Below are 23,728 nucleotides of genomic sequence, written 5' to 3' on the forward strand. Positions count from 1 at the left end.
TTTCCGATGGTGAAGGGAGCGTAGCCCCTTACGATGGTGAGGGTCCGGATGGGCTGCGGGTGGGGGAGGGGCAGGTGCGGGGCTGTTGCGAATGGGGGAGGGGTTCCGTAGGTGCTGCGGGTGGGGTGGTGTAGGGGGTCCTGACACTATTTTATGCCCCACACACAATAATGCCCCTTACAAATGATGCCACACAGTAAGGCTTCTAATTACTTTTAATTTACCTGCTTGTTACCAGGGATCTCATGCTCATTGCCAGGGGTCTCCAGCACGTTGGCGGGGGTTTAATGTCCGTTGCCAGTGGTTTCATGCGCGTTGCCAGAGGTTTCATGCGCATTGCCAATGGTTTACCACCTGTTGCCAGGGGTTTCATGCGCGTTGCCAGGAGTCTCCTGGGTGCAGGCCCAGTAAAGTATGGGAGGGTGAGTGCGGCCATAATGAATTATACTGCTAGCCTCCACAGGCCCTGCAGTGGATTGAAATGCGTTGGGGGCTGTGGAAGCGCTTCCGTACATTGCAGTGTAAAAACAAAAATCTTACAATGGCCGCTGCCGTGGAGACAGGCGCTAGATGTGACCTCTAGCGTCTGTCTCCTCCTTGGCGGCAGCCATTTTTGGTGGGTCTTTTAACGCAGAAATGTACGGAAGCGCTTCCGCAGCCCCCAGCATGTCTCTGTCTACTGCGGGGGCTGTGGCGGCTAGCGTTACTGGGTGGCTGGTTCTGTGGGTGCTCCTCGTTGCCCGTGGGTGCTCAGGCCCGGGAGCACTTACGGATATATTAGCCCAGATCTGTGACTCTGACTCCGCCCAGCGTTATACACTGAGTCACCGATCTGGGCTAATGTACATGAGATGGACTATCTCTCTCATGTCTGACCCTCTTTTTCCCTCCTCCCCCTTGTCTGTTTCTCTCTTCTTTCCAGTTCTCCTTGTACCTCTCCCCCACTCATCTTTCACCACATCCACCTTCCTCTTTCTTTCCCTTCTGGGGGGGGGGGGGGGGGCTGGGGGAAGGTAGGAGGGCTCACCACCTTGAAGCACTGACAGGTCCGTTCCGTCCCCTGTCATCCCCTTCCCCCCCTGTCTCTCATCTCTGTGCTTCTTTTCCCCCTCCCTCTATCTCTCACTCATCTTTGTCGTCCCCCCCTCTCTTCGGGCCAGTTAGGCTTGTTGACGAGTTTGAACAAGTCTAATCTGTTCCTGGATTTTTTTTTACCAGAACCTGTCGTGGTGAAGTCCTTTCTCCAACAGGGAATATACGATCATTGCGATTGTCACCTTGATGCAAAAGCAGAAGCGGACCTCTGGTTTATGTCTCTTCTGGTGTTAATGACAGAAGCCATCTCATCAGTAACCTTCAGCTTGATTGTAGTCAAGAGCTCTTCAAATATCCATTGTAAAGAAGTACATTAGGCAGGGATTTAAAGATGACAAAGGAAGTAAATCAGTCTCTCCTGTAAAAGAAACTTGATATCTGGGAATATATAAGACTTGCATAAGAAAACAGCTGCAGTCACCGATTGGTTCCATTATGCACACACCCCTCCCTCACCTCCCCCTACCGTCCTAAGCCACCACACTCACCTGTATGCATAATTGGCTATTATAAGGTTATAAAGCTTCAAGGTGGTGTAACACGACACTCACAAATCATGCTGCATCACACCTTTTCACCATGGGCACAGTATGCTGTCACAATGTCAACATTTATGATGTCACAATGTCAACATTTATGATGTCACAATGTCAACATTTCTATTTGGCAAGGGTTACCCTTAGAGTTAGAATTATAATAAAAAGACAATATCAACATTTCAACAATGTCACCATTTTTAACATCTGTATAATTTCTACACCCAATAAACCCAATGCAACATCTTATTGATCACTTTCCACTGTACAATTAAGAATAGCCAGCTATCGGTTGCATACATTACTATACACATAATACAGGTTGAGTATCCTATATCCAAATATTCCGAAATGCGGAATTTTTTGAGTGAGACTGAGATAGTGAAACCTTTGTTTTTCTGATTTGCTCAATGTACACAAACTTTGTTTAATACACAAAGTTATAAAAAATATTGTATTAAATGACCTTCAGGCTGTGTGTATAAGGTGTATATGAAACATAAATGCATTCTATGCTTAGACTTGGGTCCTATCACCATAATATCTCATTATGGTATGCAATTATTCCAAAATATGGAAAAATCCCATATCCAAAATACTTTTGGTCCCAAGCATTTTGGATAAGGGATATTCAACCTGTATATAGTAACATAGCCTATCCATCACCATGCGTGCCAGATATTACTCTCCCAACCAATAGATGCAACACCGAAAGCTAACAAATTACTTTTGTACTACAATTTTTTTAAATCTTGGATTCCTTTCTAGGAAAGACAGCTCTCTAACCACCACGTACTCTGGTTACTGACTTATCCTGGGCACGGTAGCACATTTTGCTTTGCGTTTTTCTAACCATATTGTTTTCACAATGTATACGGAACAAATAGAAGTGCACCTCTCCACTATAGAAATCACTATAATGGTACCAATGGGGGTCATTCCGAGTTGATCGTAGCTGTGCTAAATTTAGCACAGCTACGATCAATAATACTGACATGTGGGGGGACGCCCAGCACAGGGCTAGTCCGCCCCACATGTCAGTGCGGCCCCCCCTTCCCGCAGAAGTGCAAAGGCATCGCACAGCGGCGGTGCCTTTGCACTTCAAGAGCAGCTCCCGGCCAGCGCAGCTTTAGCGTGCTGGCCGGGAGCTACTCCTCGCTACCCGGGCTGCAGCAGCTGCGTGTGCCGTCACGCAGCCGCTGCGGCCCGCCCCCCATTCGGTCCGGCCACGCCTGCGTTGGCCGGACCGCGCCTACGTAACGGCGGCCAAACGCCGCTGTTTCGCCCCCTCCCGCCCAGCGACTGCCTCTGCCTGTTAATCAGGCAGAGGCGATCGCAGCCCTGCTACGGCCTTTGGCCGTCTGGCATGCGCCGGAGCACTACGATGCATGCTCAGTAGAGACCCGTTCGCTCTGCTGCGATAAACGGCACTGAGCGAACAGGTCAGAATGACCCCCAATACTTTAAGACACCGTGTACTGTGTTTGAAAGAGAGAATTCTATATATTGAACAATCTGAATCTATAGTGTATGATACTCGCCCACTTCGGTGAGCTATATTAAGCAGGAAGGTTGAAATTATCCTTGCCCCGAGAAGCCCTTCTAGTCAGACTTGTACCCCTTTCACACCGCAAATGCCGGATCCCACCCGGGAATTGAAAACTGGTCCTTCCTGGGTGGGATCCGGCATTGGATGCTACAGCAGGCTTCACTGACCCTGCAATAGGCCGAGCGGGTTGTCATAGCGGCGGGGGGCGGAGCCGACAGCAGGGGGGGGGGGGGAGGCGGCGCTGGGAGACAAGCTCATCTCCTCGCTGCCTCTTCCTATCTAGTGAATGGGTCACGGGTCGCTTTGACCCGGGAACCCGTTTACGCTGCCACTGACCCGGTATACAATCCGGGAATAACACTGCTGTATTCCCGGGTTGAATTACCGGGTCTGGCGACCCGGGAATCTCACCGTGGCGCTTTCACACCGCACGCCGACCCGTGTCGATACTGGGTTATTAGTGCGGTGTGAAAGGGGTATAATAAAACAAAAAACTCCAGCAATCATTTTTTAGTTTTCCATTTCTTTCATGTTTAATCAAATATAAAACAGAGCTTCAAGATAGTAGTGTCCCCTAAATCAATTACCCATATCGAAAGATATATAAAGATTTTTTATCATATGTACGTAACTCCAGCTAAAATGCATAGAATATACCCATAGCAACCTGATCTATGTTGGAGATGTAGAGAAGGGGAGATACTATACATATTTCTCTATCGTCCTTGTGGATGCTGGGGTTCCTGAAAGGACCATGGGGAATAGCGGCTCCGCAGGAGACAGGGCACAAAAAGTAAAGCTTTCCGATCAGGTGGTGTGCACTGGCTCCTCCCCCTATGACCCTCCTCCAGACTCCAGTTAGATTTTTGTGCCCGGCCGAGAAGGGTGCAATCTAGGTGGCTCTCCTAAAGAGCTGCTTAGAGAAAGTTTAGCTTAGGTTTTTTATTTTACAGTGAGTCCTGCTGGCAACAGGATCACTGCAACGAGGGACTTAGGGGAGAAGGAGTGAACTCACCTGCGTGCAGGATGGATTGGCTTCTTGGCTACTGGACATCAGCTCCAGAGGGACGATCACAGGTACAGCCTGGATGGTCACCGGAGCCGCGCCGCCGGCCCCCTTGCAGATGCTGAAGTAAGAAGAGGTCCAGAATCGGCGGCTGAAGACTCCTGCAGTCTTCTAAAGGTAGCGCACAGCACTGCAGCTGTGCGCCATTTTCCTCTCAGCACACTTCACACGGCAGTCACTGAGGGTGCAGGGCGCTGGGAGGGGGGCGCCCTGGGAGGCAAATGAAAACCTTTTTTGGCGAAAAATACCTCACATATAGCCCCCAGAGGCTATATGGAGATATTTAACCCCTGCCAAGATTCACTAAATAGCGGGAGACGAGCCCGCCGAAAAAGGGGCGGGGCCTATCTCCTCAGCACACAGCGCCATTTTCTCTCACAGAAAGCCTGGAGAGAAGGCTCCCAGGCTCTCCCCTGCACTGCACTACAGAAACAGGGTTAAAACAGAGAGGGGGGGCACTGATTTTGGCGATATTGAGATATATATAAAGATGCTATAAGGGAAAACACTTATATAAGGTTGTCCCTATATAATTATAGCGTTTTGGTGTGTGCTGGCAAACTCTCCCTCTGTCTCCCCAAAGGGCTAGTGTGGGTCCTGTCCTCTGTCAGAGCATTCCCGGTGTGTGTGCTGTGTGTCGGTACGTGTGTGTCGACATGTATGAGGACGATGTTGGTGAGGAGGCGGAGAAATTGCCTGTAATGGTGATGTCACTCTCTAGGGAGTCGACACCGGAATGGATGGCTTATTTAGGGAATTACGTGAGAATGTCAACACGCTGCAAGGTCGGTTGACGACGTGAGACGGCCGACAAACTATTAGTACCGGTCCAGGCGTCTCAGAAACACCGTCAGGGGCGTTAAAAACGCCCATTTACCTCAGTCGGTCGACACAGACACAGACACGGACACTGAATCCAGTGTCGACGGTGAATAAACAAACGTATTTCTCATTAGGGCCACACGTTAAGGGCAATGAAGGAGGTGTTGCATATTTCTGATACTACAAGTACCACAAAAAAGGGTATTATGTGGGAGTGAAAAAACTACCTGTAGTTTTTCCTGAATCAGATAAAATAAAATGAAGTGTGTGATGATGCGTGGGGTTACCCCGATAGCAAATATTGGCGTTATACCCTTTCCCGCCAGAAATTAGGGCGCGTTGGGAAACACCCCTTAGGGTGATAAGGCGCTCACACGCTTATCAAGTGGCGTTACCGTCTCCAGATACGGCCGCCCTCAAGGAGCCAGCTGATAGGAAGCTGGAAAGATATCCTAAAAAGTATATACACACATACGGTGGTTATACTGCGACCAGCGATCGCCATCAGCCTGGAGATGCAGTGCTGGGTTGGCTTGGTCGGATTCCCTGACTGATAATATTTTATTCATATAGAGCATTTAATAGGATGCATTCTATATATATGTACGTGAGATGCACAGAGGGATATTTGCTCTCTGGCATCAAGATAAGTACGTTGTCCATATCACCCAGAAGATGTCATGGACACGACAGTGGTCAGGTGATACAGATCCCATACGGCACATGGAAGTATTGCCGTATAAAGGGAAGGAGTTAGTTGGGGTCGGTCCATCGGACCTGGGGACCACGGCATCAGCTGGGAAATCCAACCTTTTTACCCCAAGTTACATCTCAGCTGAAAAAGACACCGTCTTTTCAGCCTCAATCCTTCCTTTCCCATGAGGGCATGCAGGCAAAAGGCCAGTCATATCTGCCCAGACATAGAGGTAAGGGAAGTAGACTGCAGCAGGCAGCCCCTTCCCAGGAAAAGAAGCCCTCCACCGCGTCTGCCAAGTCCTCAGCATGACACTGGGGCCATGCAAGCGGACTCAAGGTGGGGGGGTAGTCTCAAGAGTCTCAGCGCGCAGTGGGATCACTCGCAGGTTGACCCCTAGATAGTACAAGTATTATCCCAGGGGTACAGATTGGAGAGTCGAGACATCTTCTCCTCGCAGGTTTCTGAAGTCTGCTTTACCAACGGCTCCCTCCGACAGGGAGGCAGCATTGGAAACAATTCACAAGCTGTATATCCAGCAGGTGATAATCAAAGTACCCCTCCTACAACAAGGAAAAGGGTATTATTTTTCCACACTATATTGTGGTACTGAAGCCAGACGGCTTGGTGAGACATAGTCTAAACTGAAATCTTTGAACACTTACATAAAAGGTTCAAATCGAGATGGAGTCACTCAGAGCAGTGATAGCGAACCGGAAAAAAGGGGACTATATGGTGTCCCTGGACATCAAGGATTACCTCCATGTCCAAATTTGCCCTTCTCAACAAGGGTACCTCTGGTTCGTGGTACAGAACTGTCAATATCAGTTTCAGACGATGCCGTTTGAATTATCCACGGCACCCCGGGCCTTTTACCAAGGTAATGGCCGAAAAGATGTTTCTTCAAAGAAAAAAGGCATCTAAATTATCCCTTACTTGGACGATATCCTGAAAAGGGCAAGTTCCAGAGAACAGTTGGAGGTCGGAAGAGCACTATCTAAAGTAGTTCTACGACAGCACGACTGGATTCTAAATATTCCAAGAATCGCAGCTGTTTTCCGACGATACGTCTGCTGTTCCTAGGAATGATTCTGGGCATAGTCCAGAAAAAGGTGTTCCTCCGGGAGGAAAAAGCCAAGGAGTTATTCGACCTAGTCAGAAACCTCCTAAAACCAGGCCAAGTATCAGTGCATCAATGCACAGGAGTCCTGGGAAAAATGGTGGCTTCTTACGAAGCGATTCCATTCGGCAGATCTCAGGGGATTTGCTGGACGAATGGTCCGGATCGCATTTTCAGATGCATCAGCGGATAATCCTGTCTCCAAGGACAAGGGTGTCTCTTCTGTGGGGGCTGCAGAGTGCTCATCTTTTAGAGGGCAGCACACTCAGCATTCAGGACTGTGTTCTGGGGACCACGGATACCAGCCTGAGAGGCTGGGGAGTAGTCACACAGGGAAAAAATTTCCAAGGAAGTGTGGTCAAGTCTGGAGACTTCTCTCCACATGAATATACTGGAGCTAAGGGCAATTTACAATGCTCTGAGCCTAGGAAGACTCCTGCTTCAAAGTCAACCGGTGCTGATCCAGTAGGACATCATCATGGCGGTCGCCCACGTTATCAGACGGGGCGACACAAGAAGCAGGAGGGCAATGACAGCAAGGATTCTTCGCTGGGCGGAAAATCATGTGATAACACTGTCAGCAGTGTTCATTCCGGGAGTGGGCAACTGGGAAGATTTCCTCAGCATAAATGAATTCCACCCGGAAAAGTGGAAACTTAATCTGGAAGTTTCCACATGATTGTAAACCGTTGGGAAAGACCAAAGGTGGTTATGATGGCGTCCCACCTGAAGCGCCAGGTCAAGAGACACTCAGGCAATAGCTGGGACGCTCTGGTAACACCGTCGGTGTACCAGTCGGTGTATGTGTTCCATCCTCTGCTTTTCATACCCAATGTATTGAAAATGATAGGAAGGAGAGGAGTAAGAACTATACTCGTGGCTCCGGTTTGGCCAAGAAGGACTTGGTTCCCGGAACTTCAAGAGATACTAAGAAGGGTCTTGATTCGGCAAGAACCGTGTCTGTTCCGGGACTTACCGCAGCTGCGTTGACGCCAAGGCGGGTGAACGCCGGATCCTAAGGGAAAGAGGCATTCCGGAAGAGGTCATCCCTACCCTGGTCAGAGCCAGGAAGGAGGTGACCGCACAACATTATCACCACTTAGGTGAAAATATGTGCCAGGGTGTGAGTCCAGGAAGGCTCCACGGAAGAATTTCAACTAGGTTAATTTCTACATTTCCTGCAAACAGGAGTGTCTATGGGTCTCAAATTGGGTCCATTAAGGTTCAAATTTCGGCCTGTTGATTTTCTTCCAGAAAGAAATTGGCTTCAGTTCCTGAAGTCCAGAAGTTGTTAAGGGAGTACTGCATATACAGCCCCTTTGATGTCTCCAGTGGCACTGGGCGATCTCAACGTAGTTTTGGGATTCCTAAAAAAAATCACATTGGTTTAAACAACTCAAATCTGTGGATTTGATATATCTCACATGGAAAATGACCATGCTGTTGGTCCTGGCCTCGGCCAGGCGAGTGTCAGAATTGGCGGCTTTATCTCACAAAGCCATATCTGATTGTCCATTCGGACAGAGCAAAGCTGCGGACTCGTCCCCAGTTTCTCCTTAAGGTGGTGTCAGCGTTTCACCTGAACCAGCTTATTGTGGTACCTGCGGCTACTAGGGACTTGGAGGACTCCAAGTTGCTGGATGTTATCAGGGCCCTGAAAATATAGTTTCCAGGTTGGCTGGAGTCAGGAAATCTGACTTGCTGTTTATCCTGTATGCACCCAACAATGTTGGGTGCTTCTGCTTCTAAGCAGTCGATTGCTCGTGGGATTGGTAGCACAATTCAACTTGCACATTCTGTGGCAGGCCTGCCACAGTCTAAATCTGTTAAGGCCCATTCCACAAGGAAGGTGGGCTCATCTTGGGCGGCTGCCCGAGGGGTCTCGGCATTACAACTTTGCCGAGCAGCTACGTGGTCGGGGGAGAACACGTTTGTAAAATTCTACAAATTTGATACCCTGGCAAAAGAGGACCTGGAGTTCTCTCATTCGGTGCTGCAGAGTCATCCGCACTCTCCCGCCCGTTTGGGAGCTTTGGTATAATCCCCATGGTCCTTTCAGGAACCCCAGCATCCACAAGGACGATAGAGAAAATAAGAATTTACTTACCGATAATTCTATTTCTCGGAGTCCGTAGTGGATGCTGGGCGCCCATCCCAAGTGCGGATTATCTGCAATACTTGTACATAGTTATTGCTAACTAAATCGGGTTATTGTTGTTGTGAGCCATCTTTTCAGAGGCTCCGCTGTTATCATACTGTTAACTGGGTTCAGATCACAGGTTGTACAGTGTGATTGGTGTGGCTGGTATGAGTCTTACCCGGGATTCAAAATTCCTCCCTTATTGTGTACGCTCGTCCGGGCACAGTACCTAACTGGAGTCTGGAGGAGGGTCATAGGGGGAGGAGCCAGTGCACACCACCTGATCGGAAAGCTTTACTTTTTGTGCCCTGTCTCCTGCGGAGCCGCTATTCCCCATGGTCCTTTCAGGAACCCCAGCATCCACTACGGACTCCGAGAAATAGAATTATCGGTAAGTAAATTCTTATTATTTTGGACCCGTCAAAAAAACTGGGTACTTTTTGGGTAGAAATAGGAAACCTACTGACCCAAATTTTTGGGATGGAAATACAAATAACATCTCAGATGATTATTTTACATATATTTCTACCTAGTGTATATATACTTATGTGTCATGTGTTAAATGTATAATGTGAAAAATTTAATAAAATATAGTAGTGCCCAGACTAGGCACAATGCATGCTCTCTTATCTTGTCTTTAAGCAGAGAATATCTCCAATAATTCTCTGCTAAACAGTCTAGATCAGCGATAAATGACCATTGATTAAAGTCCTGTATTATTTTTTCTTTTCCAGTTATTACTGCAATGTCTGTGACTGTGTGGTGAAAGATTCCATCAACTTCTTGGATCATATCAATGGCAAAAAACGTAAGTTGGATTCTAGAAATAAACCGACCTCTTTGACTGGTTTTCCATTCACACACAAATAGCTCCTACTCATTTGTGAACCAGTGACTGCGCTGCCATCCCCATGCTTGTAATGTTTATTTTACCTTCTGCGTCCTGCAGGTGGCAGCACTGCTTATTGGCAGGCCTATATGATTTTACCTTCTGTGTCCTGCAGGTGGCAGTGCTGCTTATTAACAGGCCTAAATGGTCTTACCTCCTGTGCCCTGCGGGTGGCAGCACTGCTTACTGGCAGTCCTAAAAGGTTTTACCTTCTTTGCCCTGCAGGTAGCAGCACTGCTTACTGGGAGGCCTAAATGGTCTAATCCTCTGTGTCCTGCAGGTGGCAGCACTGCTTACTGGTAGGCCTAAATGGTCTTCTCCTGTGTGTCCTGCAAGTGGCAGCACTGCTATCATGCCTAAATGGTTTTACCTTCTGTGCCCTGCAGGTGGCAGCACTGCTTACTGGCAGGCCTATATGATTTTACCTTCTGTGTCCTGCGGGTGGCAGTGCTGATTATGGCAGGCCCAAAAGGCCAAAATGGTCTTATCCCCTGTGTCCTGCGATTGCAGCACTGCTTACTGGCAGACCTAAAATGTTTTACCTTCTGTGCCCTGTAGGTGGCAGCACTGCTTACTGGCAGGCCTTAGGTTTTACATTATGTGCCCTGGAGGTGACAGCACTGCTTACTGGCAGGCCTAAATGGTTTTACCTTCTGTGTCCTGGAGGTGGCAGCACTGCTTACTGGCAGGCCTAAATGGTTTTACCTTCTGTGTCCTGGAGGTGGCAGCGCTGCCTACTGCAAACGCGTTCAAACTTGGGCTTGTCTCAAATGATTGGATACAGTGTTTTTAGCAAAATTAGTGTTAACTAACCTAAAGTGTGTAGATTATTCATCCAGCCACAATATGTTATATTGGCTAACCCATATGTATGCTCCAGCTGTGATACAATACACGCTGAATGATAGACAACAAATAAAGTTAAATGTGAAGTAAAGCTACCAGGGACTCTGTGTATAAAACAACTCGCACTGTTTTCTTTTAGTTCACTATTCTTCAGTTACACAGAATTAGTGGCAATCATCTTATTTTGCGCTGGCTGATTAAAAATAAATGTGAAACGATATTATAAAAGGTATATTTTATATTGGTGGAGAATTATCTCGAAGAGGAGACTAGAGTGTAGACATGCGTTAGCGTTGCTAGGCTAGGTCTGGTCCGTGCGCGGTCTCTGTGCTACTAACTAGGCATTAACATTGGGCCCGGTGACCTACAGCCGGGGAGGGCGGCCATTGTTCCATACACACCACATACTAGATCACAGAGTTCTCTGTGCTCTCCTGGGAACACGGTGGAATCGGAGGTTTATTTATTTAATCATTTGAACATCATGTACTGTAAAAAAAAAAAAATTATATGGCCAAAAAATGTATTATTCAAGTTTTCTCTTACGTCCTAGAGGATGCTGGGGACTCCGTAAGGACCATGGGGATAGACGGGCTCCGTAGGAGACATGGGCACTAAAATGAACTTTAGATATGGGTGTGCACTGGCTCCTCCCTCTATGCCCCTCCTCCAGACCTCAGTTTGATACTGTGCCCAGGGGAGACTGGGTGCATTACAGGGAGCTCTCCTGAGTTTCCCTGAAAGAAAGTATTTTGTTAGGTTTTTTATTTTCAGGGAGCCCTGCTGGCAACAGGCTCCCTGCATCGTGGGACTGAGGGGAGAGAAGCAGACCTACTTAAATGCTAGGCTCTGCTTCTTAGGCTACTGGACACCATTCGCTCCAGAGGGAGTCGGAACGCAGGTCTCTCCTTGCAGTTCGTCCCGGAGCCGCGCCGCCGTCCTCCTCACAGAGCCGGAAGATAGAAGAAGAAAAGAAGACTTCGGATCTTCACTAAGGTAACGCGCAGCGGTAACGCGCAGCGGTAACGCTGCGCGCCATTGCTCCCACACAACACACACGGCAGGCACTGTAAGGGTGCAGGACGCAGGGGGGGCGCCCTGGGCAGCAATTAAACCTCTTCTCTGGCATATTAGGATATATATGGGCTTTGCTCGGTATATAGGAGAGCCCTCGCCAGTTTTTCAAAACAATCAAGCGGGACCGAAGCCCGCCGCTGAGGGGGCGGGGCTTGATCCTCAGCACTCACCAGCGCCATTTTCTCCACAGCGCACACTGAGAAGCTGGCTCCCCGGACTCTCCCCTGCTGAACACGGTGACAGAGGGTTTGAAAGAGGGGGTGGGGGGGGGGCACATAATTTGGCGCAGTGTTATTTTTATATATATATATATATATATATATATATATATATATATATATATATAGAAAAAAAGAGTGTTTCCCCAGGGAGCTAGTGATTCTACTAGGTATGTCAACAAATTTATCACTTATAATAAAATAGTCATAAGAAATAGACTTATTTATTTTTAAATAAAACTCAGTAAGAAATGAGCTGTATCACATTAAATCTGAAAAGACAATCAATGTTCCATACATATAATGATGTTGGTAACAATTCAATTCAATCATATGTCAGTATACAATTGATCTTCCTTGAAGAAATGACAAAATCGCTGTCTTAACCCAACGCGTTTCGTCCTACAGACTTCATCAGGGGTATTTTATTTACAATCTAAACAGAAGATATATACAAACATTACATCAATAGATCTTCTCAATGATCAGTAATATGTTCATATCAATTCTAATTAAAATGTATACATACCAAAAAATCACAGTATGGACAAGTAACTTAATGTGTCTTCAATAGGCAGGTAAAAACACTTAAAAAGTGATATCGAACTCGATTACACCACATGAAACATCTGTAAAATTATGACATAGCTCCCTGGGGAAACACACTTTTTTTCTGTTCATAACTATTATACCCCATCTAACAGGGGGTATTTTCCCTAAGGTGTAGCTCCACATAGTGTCAGCGCGAGACAGGTCTTATATATATTTTTCACAAATATATATATATATATATATATATATATATATATATATAATTGTAAAAAGTGCTATCTGGGTAATTTGTTTCCCTGGGTCATTGGTGCTGGGTGTGTGCTGGCATACTCTCTGTCTCTCCAAAGGGCCTTGTGGGGGAACTGTCTCCAGATAGAGAATTCCCTGAGTGTGTGGTGTGTCGGTACGCATGTGTGTCGGCATGTCTGAAGCGGAAGGCTCTTCTAGGGAGGAGGTGGAGCAAATGAGTGTTGGATATGTGGAATGTTTTAAATGCAAATGTGAATTTAATGCACAAAAGGTTGGACAAAGCGGAGTCCAGGGAAGGTACAGGGAGTTTAGCCCTGCCTTTCACTATGTCACAGGGACCTCCTGGGTCTCAAAAGCGCCCACTATCCCAAATAGTAGACACGGATACCGACACGGATTCTGATTCCAGTGTCGACTACGATGATGCAAAGTTGCAGCCAAAATTGGCTAAAAGTATTCATTATATGATGATTGCTATAAAAGAGGTGTTGCATATCACGGATGAACCCTCTGTCCCTGACATGAGGGTCCACATGTTTAAAGAAAAGAAACCTGAGGTAACTTTTCCTCCATCTCATGAGCTGAACGAATTATTTGAAAAGGCTTGGGAATCTCCAGATAAAAAACTGCAGATTCCCAAACGGATTCTTATAGCGTATCCTTTCCCGACTAAGGACAGGATACGGTGGGAATCCTCCCCAAGGGTGGACAAAGCGTTGACATGCTTATCCAAAAAGGTAGCGCTGCCATCTCAAGATACGGCATCCCTCAAGGATCCTGCTGATCGCAGGCAGGAGACTTCCTTGAAGTCTATTTACACACATACTGGTACCTTACTCAGACCGGTGATAGCGTCGGCTTGCGTTTGTAGCGCTGTAGCGGTGTGGACAGATACCTTATCTGCTGATATAGATTCGCTGGATAAGGAAACCATTTTATTGACCCTGGGTCATATTAAAGATGCTGTCCTATATATGAGAGATGCTCAGAGAGACATTGGCCTACTGGGTTCCAGGGCCAATGCTATGGCGATTTCGGCTAGGCGAGCCCTACGGACCCAACAATGGACGGACGATGCCGACTCGAAGAGGCATATGGAGGTTTTACCTTACAAGGGTGAAGAATTATTTGGGGAAGGTTTCACGGACCTAGTTTCCACGGCTACGGCAGGTAAATCAACTTTTTTGCCTTATGTTTCCTCACAGTCTAAGAAAACGCTGCATTATCAGATGCAGTCCTTTCGTTGGCATAAACCCAAGAGAGTGCGGGGATCTTCCTTTCTTGCCAGAGGTAAGGGCAAGGGGAAAAAGCTGTCAGCCACAGCTAGTTCCCAGGAGCAGAAGTCCTCCCCGGCCTCTACCAAATCCACCGCAGGACGCTGGGGCTCCGCTGAGGGAGTCTGCCCCAGTGGGGGCACGTCTTCGACTTTTCAGCCACATCTGGGTTCAATCACAGGTGGATCCCTGGGCAATAGAAATTGTTTCCCAGGGTTACAAGCTGGAATTCGAAGAGGTGCCTCCTCGCCGGTTTTTCAAATCGGCCCTGCCGGCTTCTCCCCCAGAGAGGGAGATAGTGTTAAAAGCTATTCAAAAATTGTGTCTTCAACAAGTGGTGGTCAAAGTCCCCCTGCTGCAGCAGGGGATGGGGTATTACTCAACCCTGTTTGTAGTCCCGAAACCGGACGGTTCGGTCAGGCCCATTTTGTATTTAAAATCCTTAAACCTATACTTAAAAAGGTTCAAGTTCAAGATGGAGTCGCTCAGAGCGGTCATCGCCAGCCTGGAAAGAGGGGATTATATGGTGTCCCTGGACATAAAGGATGCATACCTTCATATCCCCATATATCCGCCTCATCAGGCGTTCCTGAGGTTTGCTGTACAGGATTGTCATTACTAATTTCTGCAGTGCTGTGCGCTACCTTATGAAGACAGGAAAGTCTTCTGCCGCCGATTTATGGACCTCTTCTTGCTTCAGCATCTGTAAGGGGGCCGGCGGCGCGGCTCCGGGACCCATCCATGGCTGGGCCTGTGATCGTCCCTCTGGAGCTAATGTCCAGTAGCCTAAGAAACCCAATCCACTCTGCACGCAGGTGAGTTCGTTTCTCTCCCCTTAGTCCCTCGATGCAGTGAGCCTGTTGCCAGCAGGTCTCACTGAAAATAAAAAACCTATTTAAACTTTTACTCTAAGCAGCTCAGGAGAGCCACCTAGATTGCACCCTTCTCGTCCGGGCACAGTATCCTAACTGAGGCTTGGAGGAGGGTCATAGGGGGAGGAGCCAGTGCACACCAGCTAGTCCTAAAGCTTTTACTTTGTGCCCAGTCTCCTGCGGAGCCGCTATTCCCCATGGTCCTGACGGAGTCCCCAGCATCCACTACGGACTATGAGAAATAGAATTATCGGTAAGTAAATTCTTATTTTCAGACGTTGCCGTTTGGGCTTTCCACGGCCCCGAGGATTTTCACCAAGGTAATGGCGGAAAGGATGGTGCTCCTGCGCAAGCAGGGTGTCACAATTATCCCGTACTTGGATGATCTCCTAATAAAAGCGAGAGAACAGTTGCTGAACAGCGTATCACTCTCCCTGAGGGTGTTGCAACAGCACGGCTGGATTCTCAATATCCCGAAGTCACAGTTGATTCCAACGACTTGTTTGCCCTTCTTAGGCATGATTCTGGATACAGACCAGAAAAGGGGTTTTCTTCCGATGGAAAAGGCCCAAGAACTCATGTCTTTGGTCAGGGAACTATTGAAACCAACGAGGGTGTCGGTGCATCACTGCACTCAAGTTCTGGGAAAGGTGGTGGCGACTTACGAGGCCATTCCATTTGGCAGGTTCCATGCGAGAACTTTTCAGTGGGACCTTCTGGACAAGTGGTCCGGGTCACATCTACAGATTCATCAGATGATCACCCTGTCCCCCAGGGCCATGGTATCTCTCCTGTGGTGGCTGCAGAGTGCTCACCTTCTGGAGGGTCGCAGGTTCGGCATTCAGGACTGGGTTCTGGTAACCACGGACGCGAGCCTCCGAGGTTGGGGTGCAGTCACACAGGGAACAAACTTCCAGGGTCTCTGGTCAAGCCAGGAGGCTTGTCTTCACATCAACGTACTGGAGTTGAGGGCCATATACAACGCCCTTCGACAAGCGGAAAATTTGCTGCGTGACCTACCGGTTCTGATCCAGTCAGACAACTTCACTTCAGTGGCCCATGTAAACCGCCAAGGCGGAACAAAGAGCAGAGTGGCAATGGCGGAAGCTACCAGGATTCTTCACTGGGCGGAAAATCATGTAAGCACCCTGACAGCAGTCTTCATTCCGTGAGTGGACAACTGGGAAGCAGACTTCCTCAGCCGACACTCTCTACATCCAGGAGAGTAGGGACTTCATTAGGAAGTCTTTGCAGAGATTGCAAGTCGGTGGGGACTGCCCCAGATAGACATGATGGCGTCACGCCTCAACAAGAAACTACCGAAGTATTGCGCCAGGTCGAGGGACCCTCAGGCAGTGGCGGTGGACGCCCTGGTGACACCATGGGTGTTTCAGTCGGTCTATGTGTTCCCTCCTCTTCCGCTCATCTCAAAGATATTGAGAATCATAAGACGAAGAGGAGTACAGGCAATTCTCATTGTTCCAGATTGGCCGCGAAGGGCCTGGTATCCGGATCTGCAGGAAATGCTCACAGAAGATCCGTGGCCTCTTCCTCTCAGAGAGGACCTGTTACAGCAGGGGCCCTGTCTGTTCCAAGACTTACCGCGGCTACGTTTGACGGCATGGCAATTGAACGCCGGATCCTAGCGGAAAAGGGCATTCCGGATGAGGTCATTCCTACTCTGATAAAGGCTAGGAAAGACGTGATAGCGAAACATTATCACCGTATATGGAGAAAGTACGTATCTTGGTGTGAGTCCAGGAATGCTCCTCCGGAAGAATTCCATTTGGGCCGTTTCCTTCACTTCCTACAAATGGGAGTGAATTTGGGCCTAAAATTAGGCTCCATTAAGGTTCAGATTTCGGCCTTATACATTTTCTTTCAGAAGGAATTGGCTTCTCTCCCAGAAGTGCAGACTTTTGTGAAGGGAGTGCTGCATATCCAGCCTCCTTTTGTACCTCCAGTTGCACCCTGGGACCTTAACGTTGTGTTGCGGTTCCTTAAGTCTCACTGGTTTGAGCCACTTAAAACGGTGGAATTAAAATATCTCACTTGGAAAGTGGTCATGTTGTTGGCCTTGGCATCGGCAAGGCGAGTGTCCGAGTTGGCGGCTTTATCTCGCAAAAGCCCCTATCTGATTTTCCATGTGGATAGAGCAGAGTTGCGGACTCGTCCTCAATTTTTGCCCAAGGTGGTTTCTTCGTTTCATATGAACCAACCTATTGTGGTACCCGTGGCTACACGGGACTTGGAGGATTCCGAGTCCCTTGATGTGGTCAGGGCATTGAAAATTTGTGTGGCCAGAACGGCCCGGGTTAGGAAAACAGAGGCACTGTTTGTCCTGTATGCAGCCGACAAGGTTGGCGCTCCTGCTTCGAAGCAGACTATTGCTCGCTGGATCTGTAACACGATTCAGCAGGCTCATTCTACGGCTGGATTGCCGTTACCAAATTCTGTGAAGGCCCATTCCATTAGGAAGGTGGGCTCTTCTTGGGCGGCTGCCCGAAGTGTCTTGGCTTTACAGCTGTGCCGAGCGGCTACTTGGTCGGGTTCAAACACCTTTGCGAAGTTCTACAAGTTTGATAGCCTGGCTGATGAGGACCTCATGTTTGCTCAATCGGTGCTGCAGAGTCATCCGCACTCTCCCGCCCGGTCTGGAGCTTTGGTATAATCCCCATGGTCCTTACGGAGTCCCCAGCATCCTCTAGGACGTAAGAGAAAATAAGATTTTAAACCTACCGGTAAATCTTTTTCTCCTAGTCCATAGAGGATGCTGGGCGCCCGTCCCAGTGCGGACTACATCTGCAAGACTTGTATATAGTTTTTGCTTATTTAAGGGTTATGTTACAGTTTGGATCAGTCTCGGACTGATGCTGTTTGGTTTCATGCTGTTAACTGGTTCGTATATTCCATGTTATACGGTGTGGATGGTGTGGGCTGGTATGAATCTTGCCCTTAGATTAACAAAAATCCTTTCCTCGTACTGTCCGTCTCCTCTGGGCACAGTTTCTCTAACTGAGGCCTGGAGGAGGGGCATAGAGGGAGGAGCCAGTGCACATCCATATCTAAAGTTTGTTTTAGTGCCCATGTCTCCTACGGAGCCCGTCTATCCCCTTGGTCCTTACGGAGTCCCCAGCATCCTCTACGGACTAGGAGAAAAAGATTTACCGGTAGGTTTAAAATCTTATTTTTTGCCATTAGGTTGTTTTTAAAGTCATTCCGGAGGAGCCTTCTCTCTGGAGACTTATAAATGGCCCTACCGTCAATGTTTCTAATGGGAAGAAAACAGAAAACATTTCTGGATTATTGCCATTTACTTTCGTGTCCACTTTACATTGGGGGTCATTGACCAATACGCCCCATGATGTGCAGACTATAGTAGACCAAAGATCTCTCTGCCTCTATTTATCCGTTGACTCACAGGTACTACCTCCCAGCCCTAATCCTTACTGCATTACATCCTCAGGACATATTGGAGATACCATAAGTGTAAGTTAAATTCTAATACAGAGTAAAATGCATCACAAATTATTAATCATTTTTAGTTTTTATTCTTAAAATCACAATTCACTGCAAAAAGTTACAATCCCATTTTGTAGTTAACACCATTTTAGCATTTTCCATTTAGAATTATGGGGTCTATTCACGAAGCAGTGAAAAGAGTGAGCCAGTGGAGAAGTTGCCCATGGCAACCAATCGGCTGCTCTGTAGAATTTTGTAGTATGCAAATTATAAATGTTACGTCAATGCTGCTTGGTTGCTAATGGCAACTTCTTCTTTTTTTCCCCCCATTGCTTCATGAATAGACAGTAATTCCACACATGTTATTTTTCTCTAGAATGGCAAGTTTAGCATGGATCATTTTCCTTAGCTGTCCTTTCAGAGATCATTATCTCCTTTTCAAAATCTCTCTGGAGGGGAGACATATATGGATGCCAGTCATGCTTAGACTTTCATCTAGAATGCATTTGTGCATCAATGTATATCAAAATCTATATCTGAAATCATTAAGTGACAGCAGGTGCTAGAACTATTTTTTTATTATATTTACATACACTTAATTACTAGCTTTCCATTCTAGCTGTTCCCATACTTTTAGGCTGCTCTGTGCACAAGCAAACTGTTCCTAGTTCTCCCCTACATCACATCAAATAGAAGTGTATGACCATTTGGTAATACTACTTGGGAAAGTGAAAGTGGAATATGGGGTATCAGAAAAATTGACTTTGAAAAATAAGTAGTGTTATTTTCCTGACTCTATATATATATATATATATATATATATATATATATATATATATATATATATATATATACATACACAAACAGAGAACCCAGCACTCACCAAAGTAAACTCACTTATCCTCAACAATTCAATAAATAAATGATGGGGGTTTAGTTGGTGGATTGGCCAATGCACGGAAGCCTGCATACCGATTTTCAAGGTACCCCACCTTCATGCAGGTCCTACACTATCACAGAGTCTTAAAACCTGACTACTTCACTGTTGCATCATCTGCCTGCTAGATGTAATGTGTACCTGCCACAGACTTTATGGCTTTTAAAGGCACACTAGTCACCTATTGCACTGGCTCAAAGATGATTGCTAAAGAACAGCTGAGACAGGTTCAGGATAATAAAGTCCACACAGGGGTGCATGAGAAATGTGCATAGCTGTGCCCCGCTTCTGGTGTGGTGAGTGCTGTGGTTTTTCCTCTGTGTGTGTGTGTGTATATGTATATATATATATATATATATATATATATATATATATATACATATATATATATATATATATATATATTAAAATTTTGCATTTAAAATGTACAGTTATAATTTAAAATACGTTACCAAAAGAGATCTCTCTGGCTGGCCCAGTGAATACTGTATTACATATTGGTAAATTTGTTCCCAAACTGCCGCACATTATTAAAGGGTTTAAAAAAACAAACACACACATACTGTTTGTTTATTGAAAATGAGATCCTGGTGCATGAAGTCACATTGTAGTGTTCATTCTAGGACCCTGCACCTTTCAAAACCCGTGCAGTACCTCTTTCCTGCCTGGGGTGTCACTTGCTACTGTGGTGCTTCTAGCACAGTCTGCTAGAAGACTGTGGTAGAAACACCATGGCAGAGAGCGACACCCCAGGCAGGAAAAAGGAACTGCACGGGTTTTGAAAGGTGCAGGGTGCTAGAATGAACAGTAGGAGATTAGAGACTTACCTTGCCTATTTGGGTGGCGTCACACTGGTGCTAATAGATGACATGTAAATGAGATGATGTCACAAGTGCTGTTCATGCTCCAGCCGTATTGAAACCGCTAACTGCAACCTATAGTGCAAGTGTCTAATGCATTCAGTAACTCTCTCCCATTGAAATCCATTCTGCAATGTGTAATGTTTGGGCAGGCACAGTCACGTGCAGCAAATTCATTACAGGCTGTAAGCTCTAATTGCGTTGCTGTCTCCTAGCTGTGATAGACACACTATGGAAATTAGGCAGGAGCGCCTGTGAAGCTGGATAAGCGCTAGCTTGAATAGCGCCGGCGTGACCCCAACCTAATGGTGTACAGAAGACAGCGGTGTAAAGTGCACATGTTCAGAAGCAGAACAGAAAATGAGCACAGCTCAGAGATCAATTGCTTTTAATCTTCTCCTTTCATTCAGTATTTTCTATGAAAGCCTGAGAAACATTATATAATTTTTTTCCCTATTCCTTTTCATGTATGCTAAATATAATTATAACATTACTAAGTTTGCTGCACACCACCCACTGCCACAGCTGAGGAATTATTCTTCCTTTTATTTTTATGTTTTTCATATATATAGAAATGCTAGAATGTAATCTGTAGACTCTCACGGATTGCAGCCAGCAAGTGTAATAATAATGAATCATTTCCATTAACACATGTTGAATTTCGATTACATTACTTGACTGTGGGTTTAAATGAAACCGAAATGTATGGTTGAAAATGCAGCTGCTGTAGTCTGAGGGGTCAGGGCCTGTTGTGTGTATGTGATTAGCGCAGCCAGGGTCGGACTGTCCCACAGGGGTACAGAGGAAACCACCGGTGGGCCCCACTGCCTGGAGGCCCTCCTCCTCTAGTGATCAGGTTTCAGACTGTGTACATGGATTATACATTATACATATGTTACCTTATACTCATACTTGCCTACTCTCCCGGAATGGCCGGGAGGCTCCCGAAATCGGGTGACCCTCCCGGCTGCCCGGAAGAGCAGGCAAGTCTCCCAATTTCAGGGGTCCCCCGTGCCCGGCCGCCCACTTAGCGAGTAAAGTGGTCGGTCCGGGCAGGCGATGACGCGATTCTTGTTGAATCGCGTCATCATAGCCACGCCCCCTGCTGTATAATGGCGGTAATAGCGGCATTACACAGCGGGGGGCGTGGCTTACATGGCGCGATCCTGCAGCCACGCCCCATCCTGCCTCCGTCACTCCCCCGTTCCGCCTTTGGCCCACCCCCCTCTGCACGAACGTCACTGCCCGCCTCCCTGCTGAGCCGACCTGGCTGCTCAGCCTTAAAGTCGGCAAGTATGCTTCTACTGCACAGGACTGCAATGTATTCTCTACAGTGCATTGCCAATATTTATCTGGTACATTATCATGCACGCACTAGAAATATTTAGATATTTGTCAAGGGGCCCAGTGCATGCACTCACTAATGGTTAGGTAATCCAATGTAATGGCTGGCCAGACCCCCTCTGGAGACTGACCACACCCCTAAACATGGGCCCCTACCACGGCATTCCCCAGTGAATCCTTCATGCCCCAGTCCAACACTGAGTGCAGCCAGATAGTGAGCAGAATGATGGGGAGGGGGTGGGCAGGGGGTTGGATTGTGAGAGTAATTTATGTTGTGGCTGTAGCCAGTAAAATTGTATTATATGCTATTGTGCATGATTTTAGCTGCTGGTTGGGGGGTTTCCGAGTAACTGGAAGAAACCCCCCTTGCATTTGCCTATGCCCATCATCATGACAGCTTAATGATGACCAAACACCCAATGGCCACACAGTCAGCCACAAATCCGATGTATTCAAATTGCATTTCTACATTCTTCACAATTTGATGCATGTTTTAAATTTTTACGTTTAAGGAGACATTGAGGCTGATACACTAGGAGTTTACACACCCACGTGGTACTGGCCACACCCACACAGCACTGGTCGCAGCTCCGCCCCTTCTCACAATAGGCCCTTGATCATTTCCAGCCCCAGGCACATGCGCCCCTTAATCCAGCCCTGAAAATATAGAGGAACAAGTGGGACTGGTGCACCACAAAAAGGCCAGTTATTGGCATAGCTTTCCCTGTGTCTGTACGCAGCACTGACTATTGAGGGAAATGGACATTATAATACAATTCATCCTTTCTTGCCGACCTGCCAGTATCGTTCCCATTCATTATACTTCTAGCGGCACCTACCGTCCTGTACATGGTCGCTTCCAGTCACACCCGCGGTGCAACCTACAGGAGATTACAAAAGAAAATCTGTGCATTAGTGTAGTTGCTGCAATATGCAGCCTTGTCCTTGCCTATAACAATTCCTTTATAAGTATGTACTAAAAGCCTCCCTGCAGCAATGACTTCCCGGTGAGTGCTTCCATAGAATTATACTGTACAGAACCTTAACCCTTGTGAGTGCTGCAGGTCAGAAAGCGCGTACAAGTCCATTCACTGCCATCACGTTTTCAAACTGTCAGCATTACAGTGATTTTACCAGTCCTCAAGGACGCGCGTCGAACGTGAGCACTTATCAGTTATCCGTAATGATAGTCCAGCGCCTTAACCTCTTCATAACTGAGTGTCTTTAATAAACAGAAAGATGAAGGCACTATGTTACCCTAATATTACTTAATTCTTTGGGCGGTATGCAATTAATAGTGAAGTCGTGGCAATTTTTTGCTTGAATTTTGAATATCCCGAAAACTGCAGTGAAAATGGCTTTTTGCGGGTATGCGCGCTCCTGTTTTTCACCCTATCCTATTCCAAACGTGCGAAAACGAGACCTGTGCGGTAAAAAAAAAACTAAGTGAAAAATCAGGTTGATAATGGAGAAATCAGCCTGTAAACAATAAAAAAATGCCAAACTAACATTTGACAACGGTATAGAAGTGTATTATAGGTCATATTAAATATACTTGAGGTACTTAATTTGGGTGAAATGGCTAATAAATGCATAAAAAAATATATATATTTAGAATTCTTTTTATATATATATATATATATATATTTTAAAAAAAAACCTTTTTTCAGCAAAATAATTGCTCATATTGAATTTGGGGTACATAAAAATGGGTATACAGGTATTTGGGTCATTTTATGCGACTTTAAAAAAAAAAAGTGTAAACAGACCAACTACTCCCACCTGCAAGCCTAAAATAATTCGTCCCACCCATAAAGCACCCCAATATACCCATCCTATACCTTGAACCCCAAAATCTATCACTTTGTAGTTTTTCACCCTGAAACTGACATGTCATTATTGGCCAATTAAATATAATTAAAAACTTCTAAGTGCCTAATTAGTCATAGTTTCTAATTCTGACGTTTTCACCTTTTAAAATAGGAATTTTCCCCAACTTTCACCTGCTCAGAGTAGGTGAAGTGAACTTTACTGGAAACATTATCACAGATAATTGGATAGGGTTTTTTCGCTAGAAAAGTTCAGTTATTCACATGGAAACAGGTTATCGCTGCTAATTGGAAATA

The 23,728-nt window shown here is 46.5% G+C and overlaps 1 protein-coding gene across 1 annotated transcript in view; it reads left to right on the forward strand.

The window, feature by feature from the left end:
• ZMAT2 (zinc finger matrin-type 2) overlaps positions 1–23,728 on the forward strand; it is a 95,411-nt gene that overhangs the window by 38,446 nt on the left and 33,237 nt on the right. The window contains exon 4 of the mRNA XM_063928791.1: positions 9,757–9,830. Coding sequence (XP_063784861.1) covers positions 9,757–9,830 — 74 coding nt within the window. The remainder of the gene's footprint in view (positions 1–9,756; positions 9,831–23,728) is intronic.

This window comes from Pseudophryne corroboree, chromosome 6 (assembly GCF_028390025.1).
Source record: "Pseudophryne corroboree isolate aPseCor3 chromosome 6, aPseCor3.hap2, whole genome shotgun sequence".
Classification (NCBI taxonomy): Eukaryota; Metazoa; Chordata; class Amphibia; order Anura; family Myobatrachidae; genus Pseudophryne; species Pseudophryne corroboree.